The sequence below is a fragment of the Pipistrellus kuhlii genome, unplaced genomic scaffold, assembly GCF_014108245.1.
Source record: "Pipistrellus kuhlii isolate mPipKuh1 unplaced genomic scaffold, mPipKuh1.p scaffold_m20_p_1, whole genome shotgun sequence".
NCBI lineage: Eukaryota > Metazoa > Chordata > Mammalia > Chiroptera > Vespertilionidae > Pipistrellus > Pipistrellus kuhlii.
In genome coordinates this window covers 158483470-158498340 of record NW_023425404.1, presented here as the reverse complement: position 1 = coordinate 158498340, position 14871 = coordinate 158483470, and the positions used below count along the sequence as shown (strand labels likewise).

The 14871-nt window shown below is 43.4% G+C and overlaps 1 protein-coding gene across 5 annotated transcripts in view; it reads left to right on the top strand.

Moving 5' to 3' along the window:
* Positions 1 to 14871, top strand: part of SLC4A4 (solute carrier family 4 member 4) — a 334299-nt gene that overhangs the window by 46045 nt on the left and 273383 nt on the right. For 4 of the 5 annotated variants that reach the window (XM_036414322.2, XM_036414329.2, XM_036414340.2 and 1 more), the window contains one exon: positions 6629 to 6702. In XM_036414322.2, the coding sequence (XP_036270215.1) occupies positions 6630 to 6702 (73 nt within the window). In that variant the 5' untranslated portion in view covers position 6629. Of the gene's footprint in view, positions 1 to 6610; positions 6703 to 14871 lie in introns of those variants that run through there. The other variant, XM_036414307.2, reaches the window with a different exon arrangement.

Here is a 14871-nt window from a genome sequence, read left to right as displayed (position 1 = left end):
GAGGTTGCAGGGCCTTCTTTCTGTTCCCCTTCTTCCCCCCCCCAAGTCTAGGAGCTGCCTCTGCTCTGACCCTGCAGCTCATAATATAGCTGCCTGCCTGGGGGGACAAGGGAACAGCCCGGGCTCCACCTTAAGCAGCAGCCTTTTTGCTAGTGCACCCTTTGCCGAAAGGCCTTCCCTTAGGGAGACGTTTGCTCCCTATAAAGTTATAACCCTGAAACCAGATGCGGTTACTATGGAGATGAGGGAAATGCTGCTGTGGGAGGCCTGACAGAGCAGGGGCGGGAGAAGGGCCGTGGGAGGGCAAGTGAGGCGAACCCAGAGGCTAGCACACCCAGAGACTTTCACCCTTTGGCAGCGCCGTGCCTGCCGGGCTAGGCTTGCATCTGCAACTTGTGTGCTGGCGGCCTGCCACTTGCTGACTGGCTGAGTGGCAGCTGCTAGCTCTGTGTGGACTGGCCGGGGAGCACGTTGGCAGTTGGCGAGGGTCCTGGGGGCGGGGACCCGCAGGGGTGGAATGCCGACGGGTGCCCAAGGCCCAATGGCCGACAGCTTTGCACAAATAGTTCCTGGTGTTAAGCTTCAGTCACTCTTCCAAGCCTGCTCCGTGCTCAGGACTGGCCGCTGCTGGAGGAAGCCTGTCTGTTTTGGCAGCAGATTGGACATGTGTTAGGGTCAAATCATGTTAGTGTCCCAGAATGACGGGGAATAAGAGAAACCCCACGTTGGGTGTGGACTTCTGAGGAAGGGTGTACCCCCTGCTCCTCCCAGTGCCCCGTGGAAGGAGGGCAGCCCCCGAGTGGATTTTGTCCTGACTGGTCTGACCCTTATCCCCGTGATGCCGGTGAGAAGCTTCCAAATCTATTCTGAACTTTGCCTCATGCTGGCGACGCGAGCCACCGGGAGCCGTGGCGAAGCCGCTCTTTCCTCCCTTTGTCTCCAGCAAATGCCGCTTGTGTGAAAGGAACATTTTAAGAATGGGTTTGAGGGCCTGATTAGGGACTAAATGAGTTAATTTCTTCCCACTGATGGAGGGGAAAACGGATTAGGTCAGATGGTCATTTTAAAAGATATCTCTGTTCTGCTAATAATAGCAAGCAACTGCCGAGAGGGCTTTGAGAGGGCTGGGGGTGGGGAGGGGAGTGTGACAGAAACTCCACATAACTGACATACATGCAGAGAGCCGTAAATTCCCTGTGCTCTGTGCAGAAGCCCAGATGAGCCGGGCTGGACTCGCTCTCGCGGAGGAGAGGGCTGCTCTGGGAAAGGCTGTGGTGGGCATGCAGGTTTTACATTTTCACTTTGCAGCACTCGTTCTTTTTTGCCTCCTACGGGGAGGAGGCTGCTCGCGGACGCTCTGCATTGTCCGTCAGGAAGGACTAGGTTTCTAATTACTTGCTATGTATAGTCTCGGAGGGAATGCGAAATATGCATCAGAGAGCCAAGGAATGCACCGGCCATTATTCTCACTCTAACTCCGCGGGAGCTCAGGGACACGGTTTCCTTCGGCTGGATGGGTCTCAGCCTGGGGAGAGGGTTCTGAGCACCATTACTGTGGCTACCCTGTCTCCTTCAGTTGTGACCCGTGCCCTGCCTTTATTTCTGCTCCACTTGTTGCATGCAATTTTGGGAAGGGCTTGGGTGCAGAGGCTACACGTTCGATGTAGGGAATATATAGAAAATAAGTAAATAGGATCCGTTCGATTAACGGCGAGGCGCAGAAATGATGTTCTGTGGGTAACGGTGGTGGACTCTGTAGGTTGGTAGGTCTGGAAAGTGTTAGTTCTGAGAAGAACTGTGGGCTAAACTCCTTGTTTCCCAAAGGGGAAACCGTCCTATGAATGTCCATGCAGTAAGTAGTACAGGGCTCCAGGATTTTATGGGACTTCTGAGGTCTTTTAAGAAAACTTCCCATTAAGCTGTCATCCTTACCCATGTCGTCAAACACTGTATTACCCTTTGGCTCGGCTGCCCTGGATTGCTAGGGGAGAAGGCAGATGTGATCACAGTAGAATCCTATCTTGCTCCTCGTCATATCTCTAGAGCACATGTGTCAAACACAAGGCCCGCGGGCCAAATCCGTCCCGCCAGGCCTTGCAATGTGGCCCGCACTGTGCTGTCATCACTGCACTCCGCTGCGTTTCCATCACAATGACAGTTTATGACTGTTCAGTAAACCATTCGGCCCGAGATTTAGGCTGGATTTTAGATTTTGGCCCCTTCTCTGATTGAGTTCGACACCCCTACTCTAGAGCCTAGAAGTGTGCCTGGCACCTGGCAGATACTCAGTAAATATTTGCTGAATAGGTGAGTGGAGGAGGGCAGGGAAGAGAAAGGGAATGAGTGACTGCTTTCTACATGTCTAGCACCGGGTATGGTATGTTTCAGGTGCTCTGGTCATGGTCACCAACAACCTCCATTGTGCCAAACCCCATTTGTCCTTCTCTGTCTCCCCCTTGCTCGGCCTCCCAGCAGCATACTCTCCTCTTCCGTCAACTTCCTTGACATCACTCTTTCCTGGTTTTCCTCTTACCTCACTCACTGCTTTTGTTCCTCTGCTCTGCTTGTAAATGCTGGCATGCCCGGCACTTGGTCTTAGTTCTACGCCTCTGTTTCCGCATTTTCTTCCTGGATGATCTCATCTACGGTAGTAATGGCTTCAGAGACCAGCTTTCTTCATTGATTTCCCAGTTTTTCTCTCTAGTCTCAGGCTCCTGTGCTACAGATGTAGACATCGAATTGTGTACCGGATAGTTCCTTTTTCATATATAATACGCATCTCAACCATAAACCGGACAGGAAAGGACTCTTGAGTCCTTCCCCCAAACTCGTTTCTCCCACAGCTTTCCCTGGACTCCTGAGATAGTTTCGTGGTTTTTTTGGTCTCCTGATGATCTGTATTTCACATTGCAACCAGAATGATCCTTTAAAAATGATAATACAGTTCCATCTTACAACTCTTAACTGTAGTTAATGATACTGTATTGCATATGAAAGTTGCCCGAAGAGTTGCTCTTAAAAGTTCTCATTCCAAGAAGTAAAATTTTGTAACTCTATATGCTAACTAGACATATTGTGGTGTGATCATTTCATAGTACTATAGTCTCCTCTTATGCAAGTTTCTACTTTCCATGGATTCAGTTACCCATAAGGTTAGAAAATATTAAATGTAAGATCCCAGAAATAAACAATTGATAAGTTTTAAATTGGGTGCCGTTCTGAGTAGTGTGATCAGATTTCGTGCTGTCTTGCTCCGTCCACTCCAGACATGAGTCTTCCTTCTGTTCAGCCTGTCCATGCTCTCCATGCATGAGTCATTTAGTTGCCATCAGAGAGCGTGGTTTCGCAGTGTTTGTATTCAGGTTATCCTTATTTTACTTAATAATGGCCCCAAAGCACAAGAGTAGTGATCTGGCAATTTGGATAGGCCAAAGAAAAGTGCTTCATTTAAGTAAAAGTTCTTGACTTAATGAGGAAAGAAAAAAAAAAAATATAGTAAGCTGAGCCCAGCCGGAGTGGCTAAGTGGTTGAGTGTCACCCTATGAATCAGAAGGTAATTGTTCATTCGATTCCTGGTTAGGACACATGCTCCTGGTTGGGTTGGGGATGGGGGGGGGGGGCTGGGAGAGTGGGTTGGGGTGGTACAGGAGACAGCTGATCGATGATTCTCTCTCATCATTGATGTTTCTATCCCCTCTCCCTTCCTCTCTGAAATCAATAAAAACACATTTTAAAAGATGTAGTATGCTGAGGTTGCTAAGATGAACAGTAAGAATGAATCTTCTATTATATCTGTGAAATGGCCCAATTTATAAGTTAAACTTTATAGGTATGTATGTCTAGGAAAAAGCAAATATCTAGGATTCAGTAGCATTGGTTTCAGGCATACATTGGGGGTCTTGGAACACATCCTTCTCTGTAAGGAGGGGCCATAGTACATGCAAATATCACATCACCGTGTTGTCCATCTGAAACTCATAGAATGTTATATGTCAATTACACCCCAGTAGATCAGAATAAAAATAGCTCTTCAGTGGCTCCCAGAACACCTCTGATGCTGACTGCCCACCATGGCCTGCATGGCCCTGATTCCTCCGGCCTCTCTCTCCAGCCTCAGGGACCTCATTTCCATTCCTGGAACATCTAAACCTGTTCCCACCTGAGGGCCTTGCACTTGCTGTTCCCTGTGCTTGGAATGCTTTGCCCCCAGATCTTCAAATGCCTGCTTCCTTCATATCATTTTCTTCTCCGCTCAAATGTCACGTCCTCAGGAGCCTCATCTGAACCACCTTATGCCAGGTAGCCACGGTCTCCTTGAATTTCCTACAAAGCACTTAATGCCGTCTACGATGACCTTGTTTACCTATTTATTATTTTGTTTCTCAGGAATTGTCGGTCTTACTCACAGATGCGTCCCCCTCCCTCTGGAGAGTGCCAGGACATAGCAGTGGCTGGAACAGCAAATCAGTGTGTCATTCATTCTTCATGGGAAAGGCTCAGAGAGGGCTGGCAAGAGACTTGACTTCTCAAGTCTTCGAGGCATTGTTTTTCTACTGTAATTCTGGTGGCTGATCCAAATCCTATTTGTATTTAAATTTTATATTTTTAGCTTTAATACAGAGAAGGAACTAGATATTTATCAGAATGAATTACTTTATGCATGTCCTGTACCCCTGAAAGAAAATGCTCTGCAAGGGTCCAAAGGTAATGGGTTTCCTAATGGCATTGTGCACCAACAAGTGTTAGGGTAAAAGGAATCAGGAAAGAAGAGAGGAAAGAAACTTACCTTTCTTAAACATGTACTAGGTGCTAGGCACAAAACTGAGTACTTTCACATTGGTTACCTAATTTGAGTTTGAAAGCGGTCCTGCAAGGTCGATATTAGTATCCCGATTTTATAGATGGAAACATGGAGGCTCAAAAAGTTAATTCTTTGTCCTGGGTGATGCAAGTATTAAGTGTTAGACCGAGATTTTTAAAACCCAGGTCCACCCGACACCAAACTTCTGATATTTTGTGCTAAGATGGTTGTTTGCAAGATGGATATGCTCCTAAAATAAAGAGGAGGAAAATGTGATTTCAGTGCATATATATATATATATATATATATATATATATATATATACACACACACACATTTATTTAAATATATTTTATTGATTTTTCACAGAGAGGAAAGCAGAGGGATAGAGAGTTAGAAACGTCGATGAGACAGAAACATCGACCAGCTGCCTCCTGCCCCCCCCCCCCTCCCCCCGCCACTGGGTTTGTGCCCTCAACCAATGTATTGTACATGCCCTTGACCGGAATTGAACCTGGGACCCTTCAGTCCACAGACCCACTTTCTATCCACTGAGCCAAACCGGTTTCGGCCATATCCACATATATTATAACAAGTATCTGAAACACAAGAATAAGTTATACAGGCAATATGGAAAAGACCCATAGTGCTCAATGCCTGACCATTGAATAGATGGATGAACAGAATACAGAGGAAAACATTTGGTCCTCTGGCGGCGCTCATGTTTGGTCTGACATAGAGCAGCTGTCCCCGGAGAAAGTTCTTTGTTTCTAGACCGGGCCGACACAAGCAGCATTTGAGCAATTGGGGATTTCTTTCTGCTTTCACTATAAATAGAGTGTGTGGAGTTCTGCGTGTCAAAGTCAATGCAGTGAAAACGAGTCGCAGAGTAAGGAAACAAACCTTAGCTTGCTCCATAAACTAGAAACATGCTTGGCACCAGGAGGCTGTAACAACACTGTCATCACTTGGATGGGTCCTGAGGTCTTATTTAGCAAGTGAAACTGCAGAGAGGATCCTATTATGTAAGGTGACAGGGGGACAGCATAATGTGGCTCCGAAAGGAAGCACTGGGTGCCCTTCATGGAAGAGTTAACGGGACAGACATACCCAGAGAGAGGCGTGCGACGAGAATGTGGAACCTAAATGAATGGGTGGCATATATGTGCGTCTGTCGCCGACGCCGCGTTGCTGGATAATCCTCAGATGTCAGATTTCCGTAAGGCCAACATGTGACTCAAAGCTTGCCACTCCACAGAGCATACTGGGCTGTGCTGGTATTCAGAGGCTGGCTGGGAGCTAGGCTCTCACTGTGCACTAGCCTACCTCCCTGCCGCTCTCTGTGTGTGGGTGGGTGTGCATGCGTGTGTGTGAGGGCATACGTTTTCATGCAGTGGGCGTTTAAAGAGCTCGGCAGCGAGGCTGGATTTCCACAAACGATCATCACGAGCGCTCCAGACATACCAAACTTCCTCTCTTGGTATTTTTTTCTTTCCTTTTTTTTTTTTCTTCCTTTTTTCCTCAAATGCAAATCCCGGAGGGGAGCACCCCCCACCGTCCAGCCTGCGGGATTGAGATGATTTTCTCTCACCTGTCCATGTGGGTGGCCTCTCAAGGTTAGGACTGAAGCCATGTGGGACCGGAGCGCTCTCTACCACCAGAGGAGAGGAGCTGCATGAAGAAGCGGCAGTCCCCACACGAAGAGTGGCTGTGCCCCGCTAACATGAACAACAGCTTGCAGGTCAACCTGCCCAGAAGCTGGGCTGCTTCGAGTGGCTCCCTCCAGGAGAAGTCTGAGCATTCTTTTTTTCTTTTTTATTACTATAGGATGGAGGATGAAGCTGTCCTGGACAGAGGGGCTTCTTTCCTTAAGCATGTGTGTGATGAAGAAGAAGTAGAAGGTGAGCTTTTTGGGGTCCAGGGAAGTATAAATGCATATACGTATGTCTCTGTAGATAGTAGCATTCGTCCGTTTTGTGTAGCTTGTATATTTTTGAAGTTAAAAACCAAAGCTTTTCGACGAGTTTCATTAATCTCCCCAGTTTGCTTCAACACAGAAAGTAATTTTAAGAACCTCATCGGACCATCAGAATCTGAGTCTGTGTAGTCCTGCATGGTTTTAAAAAAAGGGGTGGGGTCTTAGGTTGAAGCAGGTGCTTCTTTGTAAAAAAGATTTTTTATTTTTATTTTTTGCCAGAAAATATAAGCCACCTTTCAGTGACTAATTCAAGGAAGCTGTTAGGTTTATATAAATGTGTTTGGTTGAATCTTCTCCTGTTCTTTCACATAGCTTGCAAGGTAGAGAAACAGATGTTACAGAAAGAGACAGATAGCAGTGTGGCCAGGAAGAGGGGTATAAGCTGAGGATGTAAAGAGTGGTAATCATGGATGATTCTCAGGAGAAGATAGACAAGCATTTTTTACTTAAAAACGCCCCAGGACCTCTTTTGCTACTGTTCCCAGTCCTGTTAAAAACCGGATAAAAGTTAAATTTTAGCTCATATTATGATGCTTTTAAATGGGTCTCTCTCTTGACTTATCAAAAACTGTGGAATAATGCTATTGATTTGATATTAAGAAAAAAGACTTAATATTTGTTAAAGTAATTATCTGAAGGCATCACAGATATGCAAGGTGTTATGAATATTTATAATGAGATTTAAAAAATAATCGGTACTCATAAAATTAAATGAAACTTGCAGGTGAACCATGTCATAAAATCTGCCTGTTAAAATCACCCGAGAGACACCTTATATGTGTTTGGAAACTCTAGTTTTATTAGTGCCATTTGGTCAACATTTAATGTATACCAAGATCTTGGACCAGCAGGTTGGTGGGGTTAGGAGAGAGAGGGGGTGGTATTATGTGTTCTGGAGTGATTCTCCAGTCAGACTCATCCCAGGCAAGTGATGCTTCTGTGCCACCTCGTTTGAAAACTCTGACCACGGTGTTTTTTCTCACATTTCCTTCGTGAGTTTCTTCTGCCCATGCAGTGTTGGAGAGTAGGTTACCCCCTCCACCTTGCTACTTCCTGCAGTTGTACTCTTGAGACTAATAAGAATTTGATACCTAAGTTTCTTAGGAAAAAGGAAACTACAATATTTTCTTTCATATTGTTTTATGGGTTCCTTGCACTTTTACAACATGACTGTGGGAAAAAGTCAAGTTCGTGAAAGCAAAATAGTAAAACTTTTGTCTTGAGGTTCTTACAACCTGTGGTGTTAAGTGTCCATTGTCACTGTCCCAGGGTCAAAGAGGAGATAAGAATATTAAAGTTATAGTATATGTATGTAAGAAATATTGTAGGATTGAAAGAATATTCTACAGTTTCAGGACAATTAAAGTAGAAAAATCAGTGAGGAAGTTTGAGAATGAGGTGTGTGTGTGTGTGTGTGTGTGTGTGTGTGCGCGCGTGTGTGTTTTCCTAGAGAATAATGTTCTAGCTAAGTTCAAAGTAGATGTAAATCACTTTCTTTAGTGTGTAACTTCTGTGGGATTGACAGCACCCTACTGCAATTGGATATTGTACACTGGTTTCATAAGGCTTTGACTAAGAAGTTAATTTCCTGAAGTACTAGTATTTCCTTTGATTTTTAGGCACAAAATTAAGATGACAATTTGATGGATAGCCAAATCAGTAGCCAGGTTTCTCTAAGAAGAAACAAAAAAAGACAACAAAAGGAAGTAGAAATCTGTAAAATTGTTTGGCTTTGTGGTGAGTAAACTTGCCACATGGATTTTGTGTATTTTCCTGTTCTGAGACTTCTATTTTAATGATTATCATTCATGTTGGTTGGAGCCTGAGTTGATTATATTTCTTTCAAGGCATGTTTAGCTAGTTGCCTGTGGTTGAGTCCTTAGGGCATACAGGATGGTTCTCTGTGGTATTATTTGGGGGAGAACACCCAACAGTACTGGCTCCTATACAGTATACCTCGTGGAACTCCAATAGAAGCTCCTAGTTTCTAATTCTGTGCCCACCCAATGGACCCTCCCATTTTCTCATCTGGCTCCATCTGGTCGGGGTGGGAGCAATTGTTATAGTGACTCTAGGTGAAAGTTTAAAGAAGTTGCAGTGGACAGGGGTGTGATGACTTATCTATGCCCCCAGTGGTTGAGCATGAAGAAGCAGATGACTTGACTGCCAAGACCTCTATGAGAATTCTTTCATATCTTGAGTGGGAATGTACTCCTCAAGGACATAAGTTTCCCTCATATTTTTAATTGCACCGAGAAGGATGTATTTGAAGGGAAGCAAACTGTTATCTCAGAACATAAGGAGGTGAGTTCTGGTACGTTTATGGCAGAAGGAAGTGCTCCAGATTTAAGGATGAGGAATCCAAAGGTTAAAGGAGCTGGAACACCTTCCATTTTTATTACCAAACAATTTTTTTTTTTAATGCAAGCAGTTATTTCTCTTGCTTCTAAGATAAACATGATTGACGCATATTGCAGCACACTTGGCAAAAGCAAACTTATCATTAAAACTTGGTCTTTTAAAGCAATTTGCACAAATAAGATGCATTTCCATTAAGTGATTATTAGGGTGACAAAGGTTCAGCTGCTCTAGCTACTTTGAAATGTTCATGCTTTTAAAATTCTTGTCAGACCCTGGAATTTGGGGGCATTGGCTTAAGCTCAGCCTGAAGCAAAAAGAGCCCAGGGCTCTCTCATATGTCCATCTGCTGCTGTAGTTTTGAGCAGGGGAGGGGGGCAGGGACCTCAGCCCCGCCCTCAGTTCACCTGGTTCAACTTTACTCTCCGTGGGTGGCATGACACTTAATCCACCATCTGAAAACTAGCAGAATACCATCAACTGCAAAACTCACTCAGAACTGTGAGTCAGAAGAGGAGTCATCTTCTGTTTAAATAATGAATTCATCTGTGTGGGATATATTTAAAGACCTAAACCTACTTTTCACATAATTTGCCTTGCGCTTTTGTGTTAGTGGTGGTGTAAAGATACACTCTTTAAAAAGGTAACCAAGTATCAATTTTTAATCTTTAAAATAAAGAGAAGCTTTATTTTTGCTCGTTGCTTAGTGAAGTAAGTCACAGAAAAAGTTCAGAACCATATGATTTCACTCATATGTGGGATATAAAACTGAAAGCAGCAAACGGACAAGAAAAACAAACAAAAACTCATCAACACAGACATCAGTATGGTGCTTACCAGAAGGAAGGGGGTATAGGGATATTGTAAAGGGTGAAAGGAGTCAAGTATACGGTGATGGAAGATTATTTGACTTTGGGTGCTGGACACACAATGCAATATGAAGATTATATATCATGGAAGTGTACACATGAAACCTATGTAGTCTCATTAATCAATGTCACCGCAATAAATTTAATAAAAAGAAAAATACAAGAAAAGAAAGAGAAGCTTTAACATCTGTTCTTTCATTGGTTATGCTATTCTGTGTATGGTTTTGTGGAGTTAGCATTTTTGGCTCTGAGTGGCTACTGTGGATAGACTCATTTAAAAAAAATTAACGTTTAAGATAATCATATTTGTTTCTGTACCAAAAGACTCCATCTCCAGCCCAGGTAGATGACAAATTGATGTTACCAGCATGACTGAGAAATGTTGACTGTGAGAACTTCACTTGTTTTCACTTCAAACGCACACAGAGAGGGGAGAGGGCCAGTTTTGTGGCGTGAACCAAAGTTGCGATAGGAAGAAAGAGCTCCAGGTATCCGTTTCCAGAGGGATATCTTATACATGCTTTATCCTTAGGAAAGTCAGCCAGCATTTCGGATCTGTATGATGTAAACAGATTACTTAATAATCTCATATTTCGCAATCGGGGAAAAGAACAAACTCCACCTTATCCTTTGAGATAAGGCCTTGGCTCTGCTGTGCTCTGTACCTTCCCAAGCAAGCCATGGCTCTCTGAGGTTATGGGGAGGGGCCTTTTCTTAACCTCAAGTCTGACCAGCGACGCAGGAAGCGTAAAGTACAGCAAGACAATATTGGCTGAAATGCGTCTCCACTTCTAAAGTCCCATTGGTGCCCCCAAAGCGATTCTGACATAGTGTGGTGGCTTTCCTCTCCCATTCAGAACTAAGGCCAGCAGGAAGTGAGCTCTCCTCCCTCCAACAGGAAGAAGAATCATTGCAGAGTCCCAGGTCTGCGGGTGGACATTGAGAGAAGGCTGTTGGAAATGCATGGAATTTTACCGGAGAATTATTTTTAGGGAAGTAAAAGTAAAAAAAAAAAAAAAAAAAAAAAAAAAAATAGGACACTGTCTGGAGTGGAATAAACATTTACCAAATATTTGTTAAAAGAAAAGGGTGACTAAAGGAATGCATAATATAAACTAAAGAAAGCATATGCAGGATTACTTTACATAATACTCTAAAGTCTTTGTTTAGATTTTTAGAGAGAAATTTGATTCTCAGTAGTCTTAGTCCAGCAGGATGATAGAGTTTCTAGTGAGCCTATCCTTGCTGTTACTCTTGTTTAATTTTGCAAAGACGACTGCCATTTATATCATTTATATACTTACTTTGATAAGACAAAGAATCCTCTAAAACACCTCTCTGCCTTGTTTTTCTTTTTCTTCTTCAGCTCTTTTGAGGAGAGAGACACAATGATTAAATGGTAGCTGTTGTCTCTTTGGAAGTCAGGATCTCAACATTTTATAGACATGAAATCATAATGACTTAAACCTATTTTTCACCGGAGGATGTTAGGATGATGTATTTATGTGTATTGGAGGAGATAGTATTCTAAAGAAAAAGTGGAGCCTGGCAGACATTTGTTAGTAATTACAGTGGTAAAAAGAGGAATCGCTGAGCAGGAGTGAATGAAAGCCTATCGGATGGGGGGGAGAGGGAGGATGGCCGAGTTGGGGCTGGGCTATTCTGAGCGCTAGATATAAGTGTCCAGTTGCATTTTGCTGACCTCTTCTCTGCTGGTTACTCTAATTTCTCAGAAACTGTGTGTGCAAAGGAAACACTTGGGCACATATTGCTGAAGGAAAAGCCTGCTTAAAAGAAACAATGTGCCCACACATTGGAGAACTTGAAAGCAACGTGGCGAGGTGTTTAAGGGCTGGTTGAGCCCGTACAGCCCGTTCCCAAGGCCTTGCTTCTGTCTCCTGGTGGCCCCAGCTGAAAGCCCGCCAGAGGTCCGTAAGGCAGGCAGCACCGAGCTTGGGAACTGTCTGACCCCTCCTGCTGTGCCAGGGAGATTAAACGTTTGTCCACAAGCTTCTTAAGGTTCAAGGAAATCTGATGAAACTGGAATCAGATACCCATTCCCAGGGTGTTCCAAACTGCAGAGAATTCCCTGGTAGGATGACACTATGGGCTAAGGACTTCTTGAAGCCACTTTCTGTTCTACATGTTTATGGCAATAGCCATAAAAAAACTGAACTTGGTACTTGCATTGTGTTTAGCAAGGATCCAGAAATTCTGAAATGATACATTTGCAGCAATTTTGTCTATAGAAGTCTTTGCTTAGGATTCATTTTAGAAGCTTTGTATTGGTCATATTTCTAAAACATATTGTTTGATTTTGTGTGTGTGTGTGTGTGTGTGTGTGTGTGTGTGTGTGTGTGTGTAGGGACAGTATCATTTGTTTTATTCATGTGTGTTAAAGCAGAGTGGCTAAGCAGCAGTTTTGGAATACAAGTGTGAAACTTTATTACTGAATCATTGCATAAGTGAGGACAAAACTTAGAGTTTGGAGTTTGGGCTTCTTGCTCTGTAGAACGGGAACAGTGGGATACGCCACTCACCGGGGGACCGTTTGGGTTGATACCAGGAACAGCGTCACTGCCGGGCCTGGCATTAGGAAAAGGTGTGTTTTATACTCTACCATCGCTGTTTTGTTTTTTTTTTTCTTTCTGATTATAACAACTTCATAACAATTTTCATTTTCACCAATAATTACTATCACTCCAAAAATTTTAACTGGCCTAAATGATTTTTATTTGCTTAGTTCTTTTATTATCAACATCTAATTTTGCCTTTCTACCCATGCTTATCTAATGCTTCCTGTATTGGAGAAGGTAAGCTAGAATGGTCCAGGGAAGGTTCCCAGGGCCTGCTGTCTGTTTCTCTCTGAGCTCGTTCTGATTCCCTTTCACCTCTGGGTGTGAGATCTGATTTTTATGGTTGGGCTGCTCTGATACACATTGCCTCTAATTTGCCTCCTTTTCCAAGATGAGGCATATTAACTTCAATATAGGATAAAAAACAAATGCATGCCCATTGCCTAATAAAGCATGCAAATTTTCTTCTTCCAGAGAACAGATTTGAGTGTATAGTATTTTTCCACCAATAAAGAGGATTCAAAGATCTATTATATGAAATTAATATCAGCCTATTTTATATGATACACAACCTATTGTGTAATACAGGAGCCAATTAAACGAGAGTAGGCAATAGAACAGTAATAATACTATCTATTTGAACCTGAGCAAAATTCTTCCCCATTTTTATTCTCACACTAGAGGACTGTTGCATGATATTTGTGCAAGAATAGGCCTTCCTTCCCCTGGCTTCACTCCTAGCCACCCAGGAGCTGGCAAGTCCCTGCTCCCGGGCCACCTGGAACCTGCAAATCCTCACTTCTGTCTGGAGCACCACTCCAGTAGCTCCCTCTGTCGCCCCCCTTCCCCTCATAGCAGGCTTCACAGTGCTCTGCACCTGCATATGCAAATTAACCTCCATCTTTGCATACTCACTCTGATTGGCTGTGGGTGTAGCAGAGTGATGGTTAATTTGCATGTTTCTCTTTTATTAGGTAAGAAGGTTCAGAATCATTGGTGGGAGTTGAGAATTGGGACTTCTGAGGGAGCATAAAGGAAGAATAGAATAAGGCTGCATAGAGCGCATTTGAGTGCCTCTTGCTGCTGCTGTGAGCTTGCTGGTGGGACTTTGTCTTGTTCTGTCTTACTTTATTTTTTTGGCTGGTTGCATTTAGGACACTGAGGTGAGAGCCTGTCATGACAGGAGTTCACAGAAGTTTCCAAGCACCATGTCCCTGAAGCTTCTGGTGGCCCTGGGTGAGGAAGGTGAAGGCAGGGAGGGTGGTGAGTGACACCCATGAAACCAGCAGTCCATCTAGGTGGCTTACATGGCTCTGAACAGCTGCAAAGCCTTTCCATCTAGTTAATTGTTTTTACTTTCCCAGAGAGTTAGAATTGTAAGGCAATTATGATAAGTGCTTTATCCGAAGTGATTGCCTTTCTTTATACTCTGTTGACTTGGAAAGGAGAACAGACTCTACTTAAACATCTTGAGACATTATTTTGCTTTGCTGACCCTTCATGGGGAATACTCAACTTTTACCAGGCTAAAACTTTCAGAAGTAAAAATAGGTTTTGAATTTTAGTGTTATTGGCCAACATATCAGCTTTAGAGTCAGAATTGCAAATTTACAGATTGGTGAAATCACCTCCCCAGCCTCCGTTGATCATTACTTTTTCAACAAGTAATTCTATCCCTACTGAAAAATAAAATATCTTGGGTGCAGAGCAGCGATTACTAATTGGTGTGTGCAGGAATTTTTAGAACATGCAATAGTCAGGGGCTCTGACCTCTTTTCCCTTAGATTGCCAAATAAAAAAATAAATTACAGCAACCTACACAATAGCCACCCACTGTGAATTAATCAAAATTATACCTATTGTTTTGGTCAAAATTTTACGATTAGTTTACGTGTGCCACGAGATGAAAAAGGTTGGCAATCACTGTTGTGGAGTGAAAGGTCATATTTGGATCCAGTGAATATACCTATTTGGCAAATAAAATCGGTATCTGAGAGTTCTGGTACTTTGATTCAGTGTTGTGGTTTGGAAAATGTCGTGAGAACTAGAAGCCACAGGACCCATTTCTGTTCCTGGCTCCGTCCTCCCTTTCGGGATGACACAAGGCCAGTCCTGCTGTGTGGTTACATCTCCTTCAAGCCAAGTGCAGTTGACCTACTTCCTTGCCCAGCTATCAGTGATGCTCTAAGGATAATACCTGAAACATATGTTGATATTTGCAGGAAGCAGTTGACATATTACTTAATTTCTGAATCTTGGTTGTTACTACAAAGAAATAGCATTTGCCCC